The sequence below is a fragment of the Micropterus dolomieu genome, linkage group LG03 (genome assembly GCF_021292245.1).
Source record: "Micropterus dolomieu isolate WLL.071019.BEF.003 ecotype Adirondacks linkage group LG03, ASM2129224v1, whole genome shotgun sequence".
Lineage (NCBI taxonomy): Eukaryota > Metazoa > Chordata > Actinopteri > Centrarchiformes > Centrarchidae > Micropterus > Micropterus dolomieu.
Genome location: NC_060152.1, coordinates 23,753,303 through 23,775,250, shown reverse-complemented (window position 1 = coordinate 23,775,250; position 21,948 = coordinate 23,753,303). Strand labels below are relative to the sequence as shown.

General features: G+C 40.4%; 2 protein-coding genes across 4 annotated transcripts in view; both read right to left on the bottom strand.

The window, feature by feature from the left end:
* The window catches only part of LOC123967974 (ankyrin repeat and IBR domain-containing protein 1-like), a 44,736-nt gene extending 32,915 nt beyond the window's left edge, over positions 1 to 11,821 (bottom strand). Inside the window, exons 1-5 of one of the 3 annotated variants that reach the window (XM_046044407.1) lie at positions 11,637 to 11,821; positions 8,846 to 9,130; positions 7,489 to 7,789; positions 6,222 to 6,404; positions 5,315 to 5,432 (exon numbers count right to left, since the gene is read on the bottom strand). In XM_046044407.1, the coding sequence (XP_045900363.1) occupies positions 5,315 to 5,432; positions 6,222 to 6,404; positions 7,489 to 7,789; positions 8,846 to 9,033 (790 nt within the window). In that variant the 5' untranslated portion in view covers positions 9,034 to 9,130; positions 11,637 to 11,821. Of the gene's footprint in view, positions 1 to 5,314; positions 5,433 to 6,221; positions 6,405 to 7,488; positions 7,790 to 8,256; positions 8,388 to 8,845; positions 9,131 to 11,636 lie in introns of those variants that run through there. The other 2 variants (XM_046044408.1, XM_046044409.1) reach the window with 2 other exon arrangements.
* Positions 11,822 to 12,905: 1,084 nt separating this feature from the next.
* On the bottom strand, positions 12,906 to 16,809 carry eomesb (eomesodermin homolog b). The gene is made up of 6 exons (XM_046044406.1): positions 16,281 to 16,809; positions 15,944 to 16,098; positions 15,510 to 15,631; positions 14,748 to 14,906; positions 14,348 to 14,409; positions 12,906 to 14,109 (listed from the first exon to the last, which is right to left on the bottom strand). Exons 1-6 carry the CDS (start codon positions 16,802 to 16,804, stop codon positions 13,323 to 13,325), a joined length of 1,809 nt encoding a protein of 602 aa, XP_045900362.1. The 5' UTR covers positions 16,805 to 16,809; the 3' UTR covers positions 12,906 to 13,322.
* Positions 16,810 to 21,948: the final 5,139 nt, after the last annotated feature.

Here is a 21,948-nt window from a genome sequence, read left to right as displayed (position 1 = left end):
CATGGGGAAGACTGCTGACTTGACAGCTGTCCAAAAGACAACCATTGACACCTTGCACAAGGAGGGCAAGACACAAAAGGTCATTGCTAAAGAGTCTGGCTGTTCACAGAGCTCTGTGTCCAAGCACATTAATAGAGAGGCGAAGGGAAGGAAAAGATGTGGTAGAAAAAAAGTGTACAAGCAATAGGGATAACCGCACCCTGGAGAGGATTGTGAAACAAAACCCATTCAAAAATGTGGGGGAGATTCACAAAGAGTGGACTGCAGCTGGAGTCAGTGCTTCAAGAACCACCACGCACAGACGTATGCAAGACATGGGTTTCAGCTGTCACATTCCTTGTGTCAAGCCACTCTTGAATAAGACAGTGTCAGAAGCGTCTCGCCTGGCCTAAAGACAAAAAGGACTGGACTTCTGCGGAGTGGTCCAAAGTTATGTTCTCTGATGAAAGTAAATTTTGCATTTTCTTTGGAAATCAAGGTCCCAGAGTCTGGAGGAAGAGAGGAGAGGCACAGAATCCATGTTGCTTGAACTCCAGTGTAAAGTTTACACAGTCAGTGATGGTTTGGGGTGCCATGTCATCTGCTGGTGTTGGTGTTTTCTGAGGTCCAAGGTCAACGCAGCCGTCTACCAGGAAGTTTTAGAGCACTTCATGCTTCCTGCTGCTGACCAACTTTATGGAGATGCAGATTTCATTTTCCAACATGACTTGGCACCTGCACACAGTGTCATAGCTACCAGTACCTGGTTTAAGGACCATGGTATCCCTATTCTTAACTGGCCAGCAAACTCGCCTGACCGTAACCCTATAGAAAATCTATGGGGTATTGTGAAGAGGAAGATGCGATACGCCAGACCCAACAATGCAGAAGAGCTGAAGGCCACTATCAGAGCAACCTGGGCTCTCATAACACCTGAGCAGTGCCACAGACTGATCGACTCCATGCCACGCCGCATTGCTGCAGTAATTCAGGCAAAAGGAGCCCCAACTAAGTATTGAGTGCTGTACATGCTCATACTTTTCAGTAGGCCAACATTTCTGAAAATCCTTCTTTTGTATTGGTCTTAAGTAATATTCTAATTTTCGAGGGAAACTGAATTTGGGATTTTCATTAGTTGTCAGTTTTAATCATCACAATTAAATGAAATAAACATTTGAAATATATCAGTCTGTGTGTAATGAATGAATATAATATACAAGTTTCACTTTTTGAATGGAATTACTGAAATAAATCAACTTTTTATTGAATAAATTATATGACCTGTATATGTCAGAAGTCACACGCCTCTGGAGGGGTAAAGTGTCTTGCTCAGGGACACATTGGTGGACACGTCACAGTGGGGAATTGAACCCAGGTCTCTCACACCAAAGGCATGCGTCTTATCCACTGCCCCATCACCTCCCCACATACAGTAGGCTTTTATATACATTACATTTATTCAATTAGCTGACGCTTTTATCAAAAGCGACTTACAATTGCTATAGATGTCAGAGGTTGCACGCCTCTGGAGCATCTAGGGGTTAAGTGTCTTGCTCAGTGGATGGGTCACAGTGGGGGATTGAATCCAGGTCTCTCACACCAAAGGCAGGCGTCTTATGCAAATGTAAATGTAAATGCTCCGTATTTGTATAGCGCCTTTCTAGTCTTTTCGACCACTCAAAGCGCTTTTACACTACATCTGCATTCACCAGTCACACACATTCATACACTGAGCCTAAGTGCTCAAACAGAAACTAACATTCACACTCACTCATACACTGGCGGAACAGCCGCCAGGGGCAATTCGGGGTTCAGTATCTTGCCCAAGGACACTTCGACACGCAACCAGGGGGAGCCAGGGATTGAACCGCTGACCTTCCTCCTGAACCACAGCCGCCCCGCAATTATCCATTGCGCCAGTGAAGCAGGATAAGCAGCAGATATTTTATAAAGTATTTTATTCATTCGCATGATTGCCGTAACTATTTAGTTCAAAAACACCAAAGTACGAGGAGACACAACGAACCAGACGTTAGTTTTAGTAGCTAGCGGAAGGCACCACGCGGGAGGGCATGAGACGGGAGTCTTGAGGTCTTTAACAGTGTCGACCAGCACTGTGTCTCCCTCCATGTTGTTAAGAGTTTGTGAGCAGACGGCTGCGTGCAGACGCAGAGGGAGGGGCGGAGCTGTGCGCTGAGGGAGAAAGAGAGGAGCAAACGCTGGCAGGACTTTACAGAAACATATTAATTAACTCAACATCAAACTATATCGGTATAAACTGTATTGTCTAATTTCATATCTCTTTTGAAATTATATCAGTATACATTACCGATATCCTGCCCAGCCCTAGTTGGTCTTTCAAAAAAACAAACGCTCCTCACAAACTTTTTTATTTTTTAAACCACAACCCAGACTTTTTTAATCCTTGTGACAAGCAAACAGTACAGGCCCAGTCACACAAAGCTTCTTAAAAATGTAGCTCTGATCTCATATTACTAAATTGATCATAAAAAGCATAAAAACAAAAACAACCTACTGTATTTTGTGATAACATTTTAGAAATCTTCATGAATGCAGGCCTTAAACGGGCATGGATAAACATCAAAGACAACATTTGACAGAATTCCCATTCAGCCTGATAATATTCTCATATTATCTACACAACATGTATTCTCACACACACACACACACATATAAAAAAGAATTGGTAAGCACAATGCTGAATCCATCAAAGCCCACTAAAAATCCCACTCCAGTGGCAACATTTCAAACAGTCAACAACATAGACCTGCTGCCATCTGGTTTTCTTTTTTAGAATAGCGGTTCACTCTCACATTAGCACAAGAACAGGTTTGAGAGCCTTTCAGTATAAATATTAAATGACTTGTGGATTGAGCCTGAGTCCAAATTTTCTCTGACAAAAAAGTCCCCTCCTAAAATAAGGAACATGACCCAGTCAACTGTGCAATTAGGCCATTATCAGCCTCGAGACACGTTTCACCACCAATCAAATGCCTCAGACTCTAAATGGCCTCGTTTAGATAATGAATATTGCAACAATTTCCCCCATCTCCATTCAATTAAAACTCATCAATGAATATGACCCTATCTTCATGCTGTTGGCCACTAAAAAGGAGTCTGAAATTAAAAGTCTTAACATTTAGACTTAAATATCAAAAATTAGCTGGGAAATGCAAACTGTTAGAAGCTCGGGCAGATTGACTGTGCAGCTCAGCAGGAAAGCACCAAGAATTGTGATAAGAAAAGAGAAAAGGCTATATGGAAATATAAAAGTTAGTATAAGTGTGCACATTTGTTAAAGTTTTCCCAAGAAATTCATTCAAAATAAATCCCAAAACTCTTCTCCAGGAGATTAACAATAATCCTGAAATGTTCCATCCCTATTAAACACACAAACAGCATTCCCATGATAGAGGTGAATAAATATAGCAAGAATCTGGGGTCACTCTCTCCTCTCTAAGCTCCCAAAAGTATGTCTAATATGTAGCACACACAGCTCACCAGCCAGCAAGCCACCGAGCTCACTGAATTAGAGAATGAGGTTTTAAAGACTGAAAATCAACCCCAAACTGTCACATATTTTTGTAGTCCTCTACTAACATAATCTAAGACAAGTTAAATAAAGAGGGGTAAGGCTTCAAACCTTACACCTTCCTTTTAAACATTGAAAGTTTGTCGTACACATGAAGCTACTTTGAAAATTTGTGACTTAATGCTGCAAATCAAAACAGACTGTTACTCAGTACTTGGCCAACATCAGTGGAGTAATTCGGGACTGTGACTGATGTATGTGGGCATCTGGAATGTGGCAAAATGTAATTCCTTCACTCTCATCAGGTTCAAAGGCTTTCACTGCTTTAGACCGTTTGGTAACGTCACTTGGATGCTTGCGTTATTAGGTATACAAGGTTGTTTCGATGACTTGAAATTGACTGGACAGAATCGTATGCACTGCATTCCTTATGAACATGTACATGTTTGTTTGTGGACAAGTCTTGTAAATTGGCTTTTAATTCATAGCTATCATTATTTCACACACCAATAGATGTAATTCAATTCAATTCAATTCAGTTTTATTTATATAGCGCCAAATCACAACAACAGTTATCTCACAGCGCTTTTCATAAAAGAGCAGGTCTAGACCGTACTCTATGATGATATTTATAGAAGCCCAACAGTTCCCACCAACAGCAAGCACTAGGCGACAGAGGCAAGGAAAAACTTCCTTTATAATAAGGCAACTAAAATGTTACTCACTCTAGACTCTTATCTCATACTTTATATTCCTTCTGGCATTCAATGAAAGCAAATGATTTACATTTAAGACATGATGCTTTGTTAAAATTTTAAAAACCTCAATGTCAGCATGCCATTACTTATTTGTGATGGATCTAAATTAAGCCAACTAGCGTCTATTTAAAATCATAAGTTACCAAGTAATAGTTAACAAGTAATGTTTACTTTTAGTAATGATGTACGACTTAGCTCAAGGGAGCAGCATTCCACTGCACGCCATTGTTTCTAGTTCCTAGCAGAAACAATACTGGCAAAAAATCTTTGTGTTACTATACAAACATTAATTCCTGGTTGAGCTTGTTTGTGGACTTGTATGAAAAGGCAGAGTCTGTGGTGTGGACTATGTTGTTTACAGTAAATACCAAATGTGTAAATGAGTACCCTATTTTGTGGATGTTTTTCCTCACATGCTTGATGGAAAGGACAAGACCACTAAAGTAGCATTTAGAGCATGTGACAATGTTGCTCTCCACTGAGAGCAATACAATACAATTCTTTTAGATAACAATGGCTGTTCACATCTTCCCTCTTTGATTGCAAGGAAATCACTGGAGTGTAGCACTGAAGTTTTATATGGAGAGCCAGCCTCTCAAATCCCAATAAAAATAAAATAGACAAATTTTAACAACAAATGTTTTCTTTACAAGTAAACAGCAAAATATGGTCTGCCTAATGAGGGTAAGCTCTTTGTGGAAACAAGGGGTACAAAGTAAGAAAAAAAAAGATTTTTGAAAGCATTTCTCTGTTTAAAAAGCAACATTTGTGTATAGCCTTGAATTTTAATATTAGGTGCCTATTTATTTTTTGCATTTTTGCCTTAATTAGATAGTGACAGTGTAGATACACACAGGAATAATGGGGAGACAGAGAAAAGACTTTGTCGCTTGCCAGAAGCAAACCTAGTATGTAGCAGATATATGGCAGTAGTTTTAACCAGGACACTACCAGTGCCAGTCATTTTAAAGACAAGGAGATACTTTGCATGCGTGTGACTGTGTGAGCAAGAGTTTAATAGTACCATGGGCGCGTAGCAGTGCCTCTGCAGTGAAGAGAGGGGCCTGCAGCATGTCGGCTGTCTCCACTATCAGCATGTCCTTTAGTCTCCGTAGGTCCTGAAGCCGCAGGCCCTCGTACAGCTGGGGAGGAAGGCAGAGGAGAGGAAAGGACAGACAAGAGACGAGGAAAGGAGGGAAGGTAATGAGGGCAAAAAAAATAATTGGGCAGTTTGGCAGAGAAAAGTAATTAAAGAGGATGAGACCAGAGGAAGAGGACAGACGGAAGGGATAGGATGTGTGTGGGAGTAAAAAGAAAGGTGGGGCAAAGGGGAGGAAGAGAATAGAAGTATTAACAGCAAGTCAAATACAGACTATTGCTGACCCATGAATAAGTCAGGCCCAATGAGCTAACAGACTGATGATACATGTCACATGCCTTATGGCAGATAATTCTGTGTGACTCATTTGTGTTTGTTTGTGCCTAACAAAAGCATCTGCAATTTGAAGCGGGGGGGCTGGCCAGCAGAATTCTAACAAAAATGTAAACACTGGACTACAAATACTACCTGGTTAAAGAGGAAACTAACTAACTTCTGTTCATTATTTATGTACCCTAAAGAATAGTGTTTATCATTGAAATGTTGCTCTCAAGGAATAAGTGGAGGTCTTATTCAATACCAATATTACAACACTGACAAAGTGTTACAATACATCCTCTGGCTAGGTTATGGTATCTAGAGCAGCTTACTCAAAAGAATTTTATCTGAAACACAAACAACAATGAGAAATACAAATACAGGCTTCCTTAAATTGTTTCACAGTTTGGTAGGGAGTATTTACAAGTTTGGTATTGGTAATATAAATGACACCAGTTGAGGGTGACAAACTGAAAGCTTTATACGCTCTGGCTCTCGGTATGTTGTTCTGTACCTCTCTTCGGTCGAGGGCTGCGTACTCTGCCTCTATACCCTCTGCCTCGGGGGCAAGAGAGAAGACCATCTGCGACTCCAGGCACAGGGCCAACTCCTTGTGGTGCTGCTTCTCTGCACAGTCACACGGAGTCTCGCGGTTTTCATTCTCCGCAAACAGGTCGGCATCACTTTGCACCAAATACTGAGCAAGTGAAAACAAGAGGAACATTTGGCTTTGAATAACGGTACACACACACAGGGACGTATATCCAGGGACATATGTAGTTTGAAACACAAAAACAGTACAGTAACAGTACTCTGGTAGTAGTTAAATGAAAGGCTACAAAATTATGGCAGAAATGCCATTCCTAATTATTTTGATATATACTGTGAACATGATTATTACTTTCTTTTTTCTGACCCATAAGTGGATTGCACTTGTGCATCTTAACATGAATATTTACTTTTAGAAAGTGCAGGATTTCTTAAAATTAGCAGCAGAGAGAAAGTCTCAGTTGATTGTTATTGTGGTGCTTCTACGAAAAATTTAAATAAGTGTTTTTCTACAATGGCTGTGCCACTTTAAGAAAATTTAATAAATTGTTTTCTCAAATATGGAAATGTAATTTCCACTTTCCAAAGTTGTATGTATGATTTCTCTCTTTCTATCAAAACAGACCTGCCTGTACCCTTACTTTGAGATTTGGTTTTCGCACTTGGTATAACTAATATTTTGCTATATATGCCACTGTATTGCTTTCGGGGGAAATTAAATAAAAAAAAATACAACACAGTAAAAAATAAAAAAATCACAGCACACTAAATCTTTCATCACATGACTAACACGGCTAGGTTATACTAAAAATCGGTTTCAAACCTAAACTCAGGTCTTTACATTGGCGGATATTGACACACAAAGTGATGGCTTATGATGTGACTTTGGTATGCGATGCATCCTACCCCAGGGAATAATAAAAGACGTTCTTTGTTGCACGGTATCTTCTCAAAACTCACAACAGAGGGTGTTTGATCAAACTAAATATAATGGATGTGAGCACAGAAATTACTGTTCCCGACTCAGGATCGAGTCTGGATCTAAAGCAACACCACACACCAGCCACTATTCTACAAATATTCATTGTACAAATTGGCAGATATTTAATAACTTGTGTTAACATCAGGCATCCACTCAAGCTGCTTCCTGTTTTAGTGACTCTTTTCAGTTTCCATCTACAAAGCCACATCAGCCCGGACTGAAAAATATGCACAGGATTTTAGAATCTCACCTCTACACAAGTCTTCATGCCTGAGGCGGCAGCATAGTGCAGACATGTGTTTTTCTTGTTGTCCACAGCATTGACATCAGCACTCTCATATTCTCCATGGTCCAGCTTGGCTCCAGTCCATGTCAGGATGACTTGGAGACATTCCGCCCGACGATGTCTGTCTTCATATGGCCGTGAGATTCGGGGTTGCAGTGCCCCCTCTGAGGTCAGGATCTGGGGCCCCATGCAGAGAAGGTGCAGAGATGTCTCATTGTGCACATTACGCTTGTTAGGATTCCCATCTTTGCTTAGGAGAAAAGACCTAAAAGAAAAAGAAAAGGACAGGGATAACAGTTGATTCCCAGCATTTGCTCTTTGGCCCAGAAGCCAACACATTAAGTTAGAATTATTTCAGCTTTGGTCAACAAAGTAACGTACCAGGGTTTACAGTTGTTAGTCTGTATTGTTTTGTTTTTGTAAGATTTTCTATTTCAGGGCCCACAGCACACACAACAACATGAAAACCAGTATCTTCTGACAAACCAAAAAAAGGTGGAAATAATCTATATCACTTAATTCTGTTATGCAAGTGATTGAAGAACTGTATGTTGTGAAGCATTTTAAGTAGTGTAATTCATAATGTTTGAAATTAAATATTTACACAGTAGAGATACACACTGCATCTTAAGTAAATCATTATCCAAATGAATCAGTCTGAGTCTCAGAATTTCAGTGCTTCATGTGGAATATGGAATCATCAGAATGATATCTATCCATCCATCCACCCACCTATCCAGTCATATATTTTGCTTCCACTTGACCTTGCCGCTACCTTCTGACACCGGTCCCCTAGCATTTTTTAAAGCCAGGTAGAAATGTAAACTTGAGCAAGCATCCTATTAGCGGTGAAACGATAGGGCCTGAGAGGAGTAAAGTCAAAACAAACACAAGGTTGGTATTTTGTGGGAGAGGACGCTTTTGGAGCCCCATCCTATTCCATCCCAGCATGTTGCATTCCTGAGAGTTGCTAACAGATGGCTACATGGAGAGACAGATGGGACAGAGACATATAGAGACAAAACATGAAAACATTTCTCTTACACTGCTAGATGGGACCAGCTGATCAGCAGCAGAGTGCTAAAATATAAGAGAAATGCTCAAAGGATATGCTGCTTGATATCTAAACACAATAATAATCAAATTAATTAATAAATGCAGTATATCCAAAAACTGGAGCACAACAAATTAGTCATCTATCAACCCTCAGATATCCATTAACACCCCACTGACAGAAGCCACTCCAAAAATATGTGACTCTGAATGTGTACATTATGTCTGCTTAATTGCTTGTTAGATTTTATCTGGGTCATATCCTGACCTGAGTAGGCGTGTCATGGCATGCCGGGCAGCATAGTGCAGCGGAGTGTTGTGCTGGTAGGACTCTCCATATGTAGAATTGGGATCCAGAGCGTCCTTGAACTGCGGGTTGCTTTCATACAGTTGGCAGGCCAGTACCTCGTCCCCATTGATGAGAGCCTTACGGAACTTGGTTGCTGTATTCCCCATCTCTTCCCCTACTGTAGGTTCAAGCTCTGACTGACACAGCAGCCTCTTAAGTCGTCTTCAACCTGTTCAAGTCCAATAGGCCAGCATAGTGGACGTCCTAAGAAAAGAAGAAGAACGGGAGTTACATTTCTTTATGGCTGCTGTGTCCAAGTCCAACAAGGTCTTGCTAACTAAAAGAAATGGTGACTAAGCTTGTCTCAAGCCGACTCCCCAAATAAGCCTAACATATTTTCATCACTCATCTGAGAAAAGCAGGTCCTGCGTCTTAAGACTATAAATTACTTCCACTCCATATGAATCACAAAGACAAGAGTTGCATCTCCAAGGCTGCTAAAGCTGCTCTGCCACAAGCCCTTGTGTCAGCATCACCACTGCACTGTAAACCACCTCCCATGTGTTTCTCTTTTTATTTTTTGTTTTAAATAACTAAACATAGTGCCAACAAAGCTCACACTGAGAGAAGGACAAGACTTCCTCTGGCATCACCAGGAGCTTCCGCCTCTCCGTGCCAATGCTGCCCATCCAACTGAGGCCAGGACTCATTGAGAAGCAATAGATCCTCAACTCAAGAACAACATGCAGCGAGTCAGCGTTTCGCTTCCACCAGAGCACCATATGGTCATGACTGTTGGGGGAATGTGATGCTTTTATGTATTTTTGGTGTGCTACAGCTCAAATGAACAGAACACATCATCATCTCCTTCAGTACTATATTCTTCTTTATGATACTATAATTCATTCACAGATTTTTCACCCACATGCAGATCCTTCTGCACAATAACGTTATGTACCAGAGACGTTGTGTATACAATAGAAGGAACGAATGCTCCCTGAAAACCTTTCAAGTGCACAAATGCCCACCTCTCCATAGGTTAGCAAGTATGACAATGAAAATGATAAGTGAGTTTCGACATTCTATTTGCAGGTAAATCTACTATTTTCCACTGTTTATGTAAACAGACTCAAGACTGTGGATGGATTTGACTCACTGGTCTAATCTAATAACACAATATCATCTAAAACTATTCAAGGGACTGTACATGAGTCACAGATAGGAAAAGGAGGGAATTCCAGGTAATGTTTGTAACCTTTTTCCAAGAAAAAGTACTACTCACTGTAATTTGGAACATAAATAGAGTAAGAAGTTAAAGAGAACATAAACAAACATAAACATGCATACATCCGTGTGGACAATGGGACTCCCGTAGTTATTTAACGCTACCAAAGCAACAGGTATTCAATTAGTTGCCAGTTTATTAGGTGCACCCAGCTAAAACTAATGCAGTCCAATACAACAGTACTGAAATAAATCTTACCTTCATGAAGGTTATTATGTTCAGTTTTTGTTCAAACTGTATAGCAGAGGTGTTGCTTCAACTTTAATAATTCTGGAGAATGTAGATTAATTTATGATTTGACATTATGCAGAGAGGTGTTTCTGTTGTTTAGCCTACCCTCATTGATATAAATGGGGTTGACAAAACAATAGAAACACCTGGCAGAATAACCCAATACAATTCAACTTCACCACAAACTACAACTTGCAAAATCATAATCTATTATGATTATTATTGTCTAATATAACAGTCCAAGGTGTACCAAATAAACTGGCAACTGGGTATATGTCTTAATCAAGTACAGATGCACCTATCCATTGAGTTTAAAATACGTTTTAAGAGAAATCCTCTATGAATGTATTTATGCAGAGTGGAGGTAAGTGGAACAAAGGCTAGACGGGAGTTGTAAAGGACTTCGACTCAGTCTCTGTAACAGACTTGTAATAAGTCCATTTACATGCATGGTTTATCGTTTGTTCTTTATTCAGCCAACCTAAACAATCAAATACCGTATACGTATTTAAATGTGTTCATACATTGCCATAGCAAACACCAAAACAAACCTCACAAAGTCCGAGGGCAACCCAAACAATGTCCCACCTTGGTGAACACTTTAACTGTTAAACACCTAATCTTTAAACCGAGTTATATAACCTCATAGATGCTAACACAGACCACTCGATAAGGTTATTCTCCAAATATATAACTAATTAACCTAACATAACCTATGTGACAATAGGTAACGTCAGAGACACTCCTCCCTGACAGCGCCAACCAACATCTTAATACTATGGCTATCTTTAACATCTAACTTACGGACACAAAAATGCAACGTTAACATTTTGTCCGCGCAACTTGCCACTTGTCACTAAACTCCTTCATGCGGGCCTTTCCCCATGTTGTGTGGTTTTTACCATTTTCGCTAGCTCAAACCGACGGCTGTGTGTTGTTTTATTAACAGTCCGTGATAAGACGCTTTGTAACATTTCTGGCTAACGAAAACCAGCCAACTGACCTTAGATAACGTTAGCTGCAAACCATTGCGTTAGATAGCAGGGCTAGTGTTAGCCACAAAACACAATATTTCTTGCTAGCTTTATGTGTTAATCAAAAACATAAAAACAACATGACGCTAGCAACTGCGTTGGCTAACGTCAGTGCATACGTTAGCGGGTCAGCTAGCAAGCTAACCGCGCTGCTAGCCAACTTAGCTCGCACAGTTGATAAACTCACAGTAAACAATGAGTAACAAGTATCCCGACTTACACAGATGGCACACCTCGTGATTGTACACCTGATCTTGCGAATTAACTGCCACTTCTTAGCGCAACAAAGAGGAATTTCTTGTTAAATGAGGCGTTTCTTCACACAATCCATGAATAATGTGCGCTCAGAGCGATGGTGTTGTTCCTGTCAACTCTCCGTTGACTCTGCTGGCTGGCTACTGGACGGGTTGCCAGGTTTCAGCACACATCCCCCAAAACAGCCAGAGACTGATAAGGCTTAGTTGCTTCAAAGGCTAAATGATGACATTTTGCGTGTCCACACAGATTTAACCAAGTGCTAAAACGCACACTAATTACATTGATTAAGTTTTACATCCTAACATGACAACGTTGCAACATTTTGGACTGATGACATGCAATGGTCAACTAAGTGCACGTGTTTTTTGAAAGCCCAGTGTATCCTGAGTCTTTAGGCTACTAGTTATTACAAAAGCTCAGCATCGTCGTTGTGTATATTGTGGTGCATTCTAAGCCTATGCTATTCAGTTTCCTTTGGACAGAAAATACATAACAAAATCGATATAAAACTATTTAAACTTCAAACCCTCCACATTTCAGTTGTACGCTGGTATGGTCTAACCATGGAATAAAATGTAGATTAAAGTCAGTTTTATCAGATGCACTTAGTGTCAATCTCTGAACGGGCTACTGTAGTGATTGGTTTTTGCCCCCTGTGGGTACAATAAAATGCCACTAGAGTGCGACAGAGTCCACAGAAACAAATAATGCTTGTGGCTGTACATGAAGTTGTGCTTTTTAATCCCTTGAACAGTGAAGTCTTACTATGACTTGAATCGGTTTTGACATTGCATTTGTTTGTACAATAAATAAAAATGTGATTTTAAATGGTGGGTCAGCTGAATTTAAGTGCATGGCTTACCCTCCATCACACTCCTGTGTGTGCTGTGGTTCGCATGTGCAAGTAACCAATCAAAATGTAAAAGTATAACATTTATATCAAACATAACATTGTGAGTAATAACACACACTCTCAACTAGTGCATTCATATATCAAATATGTCGGCTTTATATGTATAATAAATGTCCACACTAGCCCATCATATGTAAAATACGCTGACTTTAGTCAGGGATAATGGTGTCTTAACTTGAAATAACCACTCTCAATAGAACACATATGCCTTTTATTATCAAATATCTGAACATTGCAAAGAAGGTATATACAGCATATTATCCTCACATTTATGAGTGCACAAATTTCATATCAACAGGCCTTCAATAAATAATCTATAAACATATAACCTCAGTGTAAAGGCAGATACAGTGTGCACAATGAAACACACTTACCACTGTTAAAAAAATTAGGGTAACTAAAACAAATGCTTTGGCACTATCAAAATTTGATATACAGAGTTACATAAATAGGGTGCTCAAAAAGTATATCATCCAGGAGAATAGATGGTCTAGAGATAGAACAGATGGAACAAGCAAACATATTTGAGGCTTGCTGTGCCACACACACACCCCTTTACACATCAGGTTAATGTGTCCCTAATATTTCCTGTGGCACCACAAAAGGAAAAAACAAAACATATATCACCACCAAGACAAATTCTGGGTGTGCAAATAACAAAAAAGAAAATGAATATTTCTTAGTCATGGTGGCAGATGAAGAACAGTCAAAATGACAAAACAATACCTAAAACATTCAAGGGTTTGTGTAAAAGGAATAGTAAGCTGCCATGCCTTTGGATGAGGGGGCTTCTTTGCTATAGGAGCTACTGTTGGTGGCAGCAGAGGCCAAGTCCTCACACTTGATGTCAGAGGGTGAGTCTTCTGTGCTAGGACCATTAAGAGACAAGCGCCTTCGTTTGCAGGCCATGGAATAAGAATCAGCCTTGTCTAGGGACAGTGCTGATGGCTGTATCTCTGTCCAGGAGGAGATCAGGCCCCCACTGCTGTTCACCTCCTCATCTATCTGTGGTTTCACCTTGTTTGAGTCTTCTGGGAAACCAGCAGTGGGACTGGGCCTAGGAGACCAAGGCAGGCTGGTAGTTACCTTTCTCTGGTATGCAGCTCTGGACCCCCACCCTGCGGACATGGTGCTGAAAGGAGAGTCTGGGTAGTAGCTGAGAGCGTGGGATGTTTGCATGGACAGAGATTTGATACCATAAGGCAGCAGGGAACTTGTGTAGTCCCCCTCATAGGGTGTTAGATCTAGCTTGTTGCTGGTGCTTGTGCTGTTTCCCCCTTGCTGCATTGAGGCGACAAACCACCTCTGTGAAGCGCCGTCTTCTGTCTGAGGTGAGAGGAGGCTGTTAGTCTGCGGCACTGCTCTCTCGCTGTTGTAAAAGCGATTCTGGGGAAGGTTGTTGACAAACTGGTCTTGGAAGAGAGGCTGCATGGTGTAGCGGGCGCCGGGGACAATCTGGTGGGCACGAGAAGAGTCGGTTGGGGATGGCGTGAGGCGGTCATTCTCTGGAGCTGTGTACATGCTAAAAAAAATACATGTACTTATGAACTCGAGGTCAAGGAAAGGCATTGTGTGGGTGAAAAACATCACGGTGTGAACGTTTATTTCAAAATGAGTTGGCACACCATATGAAAAGATCTTGTGTTGGTACATTTAAAAAGAGAATGACAACACAGTTAGACTGCTGATGCAATATGATATTTATAGGTAGTCATTTTATAACTGGTGGACAATGCATGACAATGAAGTAAAATACTCACGAATCATAATTATCTCTGAATCCTTTGGCAAAAGGGTTGTGATCAATTTTCAGCTGTGTAATCTAAAACAAAGCAAAACAGAAGAATAAGAATAAATATTATTGTTATGTGATGAGGGAACAAATGTAAAGAACCATCATGCAGTTACTTGTCTATTAAAAACATGCATGTGAAACTATACAAGGAAATATCGTTTAGTACAATAGGAAATAACTGATTAATCTTAAAAAATGTTATGCATGCATGTCCATTGAATGAGTTTCAATAAATAGTACTGATGGATCAACACAAGATGTAACATGCAATTTATACTTTTAAAGTAGGGTGTTGCTCTGAGTATGTAATAAAAGCAGCCTATAGAACAAAACCCATATCATGGCATAGAAGGGAAGTAGCTTACATCAGTGTTCTGATAGGCAGTGACAGCTATATATTGGGTCTCTGGAAAGGTGAAGCTCTGAGCCTTTACATCACTGCTAATGTCTTCCACCCCATCCTCCGTCACCTCCACGATGTGCAGCCTAGGCTGGTACTTATGCAACGACTGCAGCACAATCATCTGCATATGAACATATGACATTTCAAAAAAAATAATCCATTAAGTCATCCGTTATCCATTAAAACATACTTTATGATTTTTCTAAACATGCGGAATGTATGCAATAACATTTTTCTTTTTTTTGTAGAAGTGGTTTGGTCTAAAAATTTGCGCAAATTTTCTGCCTTCGACAATCCTGTCTTGAATTTAGGATGGTGTACTTAATTTTATTTGATTAAAGTATTCGTTTGCGCAACTTCTGTTGACAGCAAAAGCCTAAATGTGAGCGCTGCATGTAACACCCATCCAATTAAATGAATTTCATTCATGAATTAAAAAAGAAAATTACCCCCAATTGTTCTGGTGATTTATGTAAAACTATTAGGCCTGATGTTACAGAGTATTTATCAGGGTGAACCATTAGCAAAAATGTCAGCTATTTTACTGTAGTCTACAATACAAATAGTAGTAGGCTATTGAAAACAACCAATTCATCAGTTCAATGCAACAAACGTGATGTTGAGAGATCAAAACAATTTCTTTAAATCTTCGCTGAGGGTTTAATGCCTTAGTTTTTTTTTTTAGAGGGAGTAGCCTATTATTTAAGCTATAAGTTTGGCATACCTGTGAAGTACTGTGACTGGTTCCTTTGTTGTTGGTGAGTTTCAGTTTGCTGAAGGAGATTTCTTGTCTCATCCAGTGGGCCCCGGTGTTTGGAGACTCTGGATGGATGTAGACTTTGTTCCCTGAAATAAAGAAATACATTTTCCAACATCAAACTCCAGCAGCCAACCCCATGTAGGCCATTTGGGCTATTAATCAAACAAAGGGGTTTAAAATTGCACAGCTGTAAAAGCTGTTCAAAAGGTAAACGCATAGAATTAAGACACATTGTTTATCGAATAATTTAATTCTTGCAAAAAGAAACTGCCAATTAGATGATAGGCTATTACTATTTTCCCATTTCAGTTCCACAGTTTCTTTGATTGACGGGTAAATAGGCTAATTCAATTTAAAACATCGACCAAAAAAAGTTAAATATAGACCTGTTTCAGTACCTTGGCTACTGTTGTCCGCCTTCCCACAGGTAACCCACTTGCCACCTTGGAATCTCCAGTGGTTTGGATCTGCCAGCACCACCTCCACAAACACGTTGTAGTGCGCTGCCAGACTGAGACCAGCTATGTTAAAGCTGAGGAACGGGAACATCCGTCTGCAAACACAAAAACAAAATCCAATAATTAGCCTCATAGGCGTTTTGGAAAGCAAACAGTGTTTTATTATAGGCTAGAGCAAATAAAAAAAACATTCACGTATTCCCCATGAAAATAACAATAGGTCCAGGTTTCTTGTGTGAAAGTTAAGTTAGACTATTGCATTTTCCTGCCATCTCACCTGCCCTGCTTAGTGATGATCATCTCGGTCTGGTGCCGGTGGAACTTGAGCCACAGCGGCCGGTTGCAGAGGTAGACCTGGGCCCTCATCCCCGGGCTGGCGGGGGGCAGAGTTATGTTGCTGAGAGCGGACCCTGAGCCAGTGTAGGGCGGGTAGATGCAGCCGGGGCTCTGCCCGAGCTGGTAAGCCGAGCTGAAGTGACTGCGGCTGGCGGTGGAGGGGGGAAATCCCGCGGGAGGCAACACGGAGCTCAAGTGGAGAGAGGAGGGGTACCTGGTAGCGCTGGACGGGGTGTAAACCGTCCCACTGGGAGTGTATGGGATAAAAGAGCAGGGACTCGCTGTCTCTGGGTTCTGTTTAGAAACTACGGGAGGGATATAGTAACGGTCAGCAGCCATCCCATGCTCTGTGTATCTGCTGCCAGCAGCCGGGTCATCTCCATCCACAGCTGGAGACCTGCACCTCTCATTCGCTGCTTCCTTCGTTGAAGAGAAGGCGCTGCTCTCTCCTTCACCCCCGAGCATTACTGCGTTTCTCGACTTTATACTCAGATTGCTTCCTTTGAGGCTGTTCTTTTCCTGGAGTCTTCCTCCCCCACAGGAATCACTAGCCGTTTAATGGCAGATGTCTTCTGATAAAAACTTCTTCTGCCAGCATCCACTGAAGTCTGAATTCTTGGGACAGGAACAGATTACGGTTAAGAGCAGACTTTGAATAGGCTATACAGTCATTGGACTGCCTGAGTCACCAACACCTAAAAGGCCTAAAACAAGTGAAAATCCGGTGAGATGGTAGTGGAAAGTGGCGGTCATATCAAAGCCGAAAACGCAACAGGGTGTGGCTGAGAAGTCTATTAAACTTTTTTACTCTGGCTTTACAGTAACTTAAAAACAAGTCATCTTCGGCATAGGCCTAGGAGTTCCACTCTTTCTTTTATGATTCTTGTTATGAAAATCATGTATAGGGGAAATGGGCTAGTCTATTCAATTCACGTGTAGCCCAATAGGGCTACAATAATGGCTTGTTTTATTTAGAATTACAAATTCACAAAGAGAGGCTAAAAACCCGATGCACTTCAGATATAACCATGACCAATTTGTATCTAATGAAACTGATCTGAATCGGTCAGTAGCCGGTCAGCGATCAAAATCAGGTGAACTGGTGACCTTTGGTTTACTTGGAGGGGAACGGCCTCGAGGTAAGAACCAATTTCTTGTAAATCATATGACAAACTTTAAGTAAACACAGATTTTTTGGAGGGGTAGTTTTGTGTCGGAGAAAACTAAAGTGAAAGCTCGCCCACGATTCTTGAAATTCATGGCATATTTTCAGTCTAATGTATGCTAAACCGCAGATTTTTCGGTAAAAACAAATAGTGCTTGCTTTTCAAATTTTATAATAATTTCACCCCGCGTCTTTACAAAAATGCAATAAGGTGAGCAATTATATTTAAAACCATTTCTTTGTGAGAAATAAAAATCCCAAATGTGCTTACTTTCTAATAGATGGGGTGTTGTTAATCCTATATTATTATTCAGAGTTAATGAATTTGCATTCTTTCAATTCTGTTGCGGCTGTGTCCCAACGGGATACCCAACGTAAAAAGGGAAATGATTTTTTCCATTTGAAGAAACCTGTGATGTTTCTTCGATTAGACAGCCCGATGTGAGGAACGTCAAACAAATCTAAACGATCCTATGCGTGAATAAAAAATAAATTTAAGATAGTCTAGACAAATAAATAGGCCAATGTGTGTATAGGCTTTACAAATAAAATAATTTCACGTTGCTCAATTCCCTGCAAATAATTCCAGAGGCGAAATAAATTCTTAGTTGTATCCTGTTTTGGAGCGATTAATGTTTTAATTTCATCTATTAAAGTGAAATTAAACAGATGTCCCATCAGACAGTGTAATAACAACGCAGACATTGAAATATATCCCATACAAAAATATTTAACAAAATCTAAACTTACCAAGCGATTCTCCCTCCTGTTACCGTTTGCAAATCAAGTTCAACACACGAGAAAATCATTTGAACCAAATAAAAAAAACTTTCTTAGACAACATCAACGCGCGATATAAACTGCGAGGCTGAGCCCGTACCAGTGCATGGCATCATGTTGTGTTCGGGGTGGAGGGGGGAGCACGAAATAAAGCCTGAGGCATGTGGAGGCGGACTGATCAGAGTGTAGAGGCGCACTCCCGCTTTCACCGCAGCTCTCTCCTTGCGGCCATGACGCACCGATAGCAGCCTATTATCAGGTTCTCCTCTGATCTCCAGGGGAGTGGCAGGGGATCCTCAGCATCACAGGGAAGGTGTATAAGTGCGAGGCTGCTTCCCAATCCATCCCTGAATTGCTTCCATCTCATCATCCTCACAAAGACATCAGAATAACATTCCCACCAGGACTTGGAGTGTGTCTGAGGGGATCAATAGTGCAGAGTTTATGGTGACCTTATACTGTGCTTTACACTGGTATATAACCCAGGTCATTCCTGTTTAAAGACTTTGTAGAAAACTGATGTCCTCCTTTTTAAAACTTTTAGCACACTGACAAAATGAGCCTCAAAAATACAAAGGAAAAAAAATCAACAAGATTAACATTTCATTTTTTACCAAATAGAGATAACTGTGATGCTTTACCTACAATAACATGTTGTACAAAGTTTGGCAAAGTGTGTGCAATAAGAGCCATGTATTCTACCTCACTGACAATAAGTATGTATTTGCCATCACAGAGAGCTATAGTAAATGAGAAAGGGTCTATGCCTGTGTTTAAACTGAAGAGCGGGGGTAGAATGCCCCCCTCCAGAGACTTTTAAGACACATAAATGCTATGCTTTGAATAATAACATATGTTTGATATGTTTTGTCCCCACAAAAAAATTAAATTACTTTGTTTCAAAATCTAATTGAATTATATAATACTCAGTCTTCCTTATTGACAAAATCTTAATCAGTTAATTTACAAAAGTTAAGTGGACAGGAAAAAAATCCATTCTTAAAATTCACTGGAAGCTTCAAGTTTCACCATCACAATTCTGTAAAGTTGTATTTTGGACTACCTTTGGCTCCGAGTTTATGATGTCACAATATCCTGTTTGTAGGCTATACATGTATATTGTTAAACTCAGATTTAAGGTGAGCAAAGAGAAACTGAACACTGTTCAGCAGATGAATGTGAAAACTGCCTACTATTGTCGAATACATCATTCTGCACAGTGACGCCCAAACATCCAAGTGAAGTAACAAAACATATTTTTTTGAGTGTGTTTTATTTACAGCACTTAATGTGTCAAGGAGTGTGCCAGCACCTACACTGCAATATAAACTTTTTGAGACTCCACACATTCTCACTTCTGCTCATTGGTTTTATCATCAAAGCATGTGACCATATGTGTTTATGTGTCAGATGTTGGGTAGTTTGCTAAATAAAGAAAGAGAATGGTAGAAGGAGAGAGAGAAAGAGTTTAAAGTGTTTGTATTTCAATCCAACCCAAATCCCAAATTGATACTTGAGAGAATTTTATTAAGTTCACCAATGTAAATACATATAATAATTAACAGACTTACTGATACATACAAAAAGGTCTGCCATCTCTGTCTTCAAAGGGGAAATTGGTAAGTCGGGGGAAATACTTCTAGTTGAAAGTGACTGTAGGACCACTGAAACTGAATGTGCACACTGAGATCTGTGAATTCGTACTCTATATTCACGGCTTCCTGAAATAATCAAACGATGCAATCAGTTTATCAGTACAATCAGCATAGGTGCATTTGCTTTAGATTGTTTGCTGTTCAAATAGTTTAACCAAATTGTTGATTTGTCTTGTTTGATGTGCAGTGTGTTTATTTCAGAGGTGGCGACCTAATCTTCTCATTGTCTTTATCATGTAAAGTTTCTCTTGAGCAAGCAGCAGCAGCTGAGCATCGTCTGGTCTCGAGAGAAGAGGCCGTCTTTAAGCTGTTAAAAGGTGCCCCATTAACACAATGATGCAGCATGATTGAAATTTGGTTTCCTTTGAACTGAAAAAGTAGGACGAATCAAGAAGAAACAGTCTGCTATGAGTCCCTTTAAGAGCCAAAATGATCTGTGAATTTCTGACCATCTTACATGTATATGTGGAGAACAACTGGGCAACTTGAATCATGCGAATTGCCTGATATTTTATTGGGGTTAACCACCAGTGTTAACTTGCTGATGTACTAATACAGTGTTTAAAATAAAGTGTAGGCTACTTTGTTTCCGTATGTCAGTGTCGGTGACAATAAATACAGGAACACGCATCTGTTTCTTGGGTTTGCTTTTATCAGTGCAATTATGTCAAATTCACAAAGTAGCAATATAGAAGGGCTTGTCATGAGAGGGTTCTCGCATGACAAGCCCTTCCCATGCCTTGGCCACTCCTCTAGTTGGGCCTCTTCACTCTTCAGCCCCATTAACACTGAAATGGGGGGAATGTTTTGATATTGATCGTATATCTGTAATGGTCTTCAACCACTACAACAAAGACAGTGGTAATGAGTTTCAAGCACGACAGGTAGCGAAACAGACATAAAAATGAACGAATTGTGTTTTATTACTTTTAAAAAATACATATTTTTATCAATGTCTGTCTTAAATCAGCTTATCTCATTACCAAAAGCATACTCTACACCACATAATGGAATATCATGTGTTTATTGGGCAGCCTGTCTGTGTAATGGCTTCACTCCTCTCTCTGTCACGCTCGATGAGCAGCTTCCCCTAGCTGTGGCTGCTTTTTGACACGTCTAAAGGGCTGTTTCTGACATCTTGCCATCCTGCCGGCCACTGCTCCCGCAGTGATCATGCCAGGCAGGAGGAAAAAGCTGGTGACCTGGCCATCGCTACTCTGCCCTAGGCCACTGCCACCCTGCTGGCAGCAGAAGGTCTGTTGGTCTGAAGCCATGCCAGGAACTCTGCCCGCCGCAGCTTGTGATGTCACGACAGACATGCTCTTATACGAGAGTTCTGATTGGACCGGAGGGTTTGCCTTTCTCACTTCCTGGGAAATGCGCTCTAAGCAACTTATAGACATACAAACCTAATTAATTATCACTTTAATTGAATGTGAGCTCAGCTCTCTGCCCTCCTAGCTGATCAGCCGCCTTCACAGATCATGCAGGAAACCAGAAATATGTTGTGATGTAATTTGAACATTTGTAATTGCAATTTTTACAGCTCATCTTTTGCTCCCTTGTTAATTAGTTTCCAGTGCAAAATTTTCATGATCCCATAAAAAAAATTCAACATTTGAAGACTATAAAACTCACTCTACATGGTAATAATGGTATGAACAACAAACATCAGCTTGATTGATAGCGTGTATCTATCTATCTATCTATCTATCTATCTATCTATCTATCTATCTATCTATCTATCTATCTATCTATCTATCTATCTATCTATCTATCATACCACCATGATAAATAACTGATATTACAAATTCCACAAACTATTTTACAGTAGGGCAGGGCTTCAAATGGCAGAAGGCAAAGGCCTCTAGGGACCCACTTCCTTGTCTCCCCCCCTATGCTTACATTTATGGTTTGGTCCTACATCCTGTAAAGAGTAGCAGCAGGAGTGGACCATCACATTTGGTGCTCAGCGTGGGGGCGGTTGGTGAGCTGTCATGTTCCAGCTA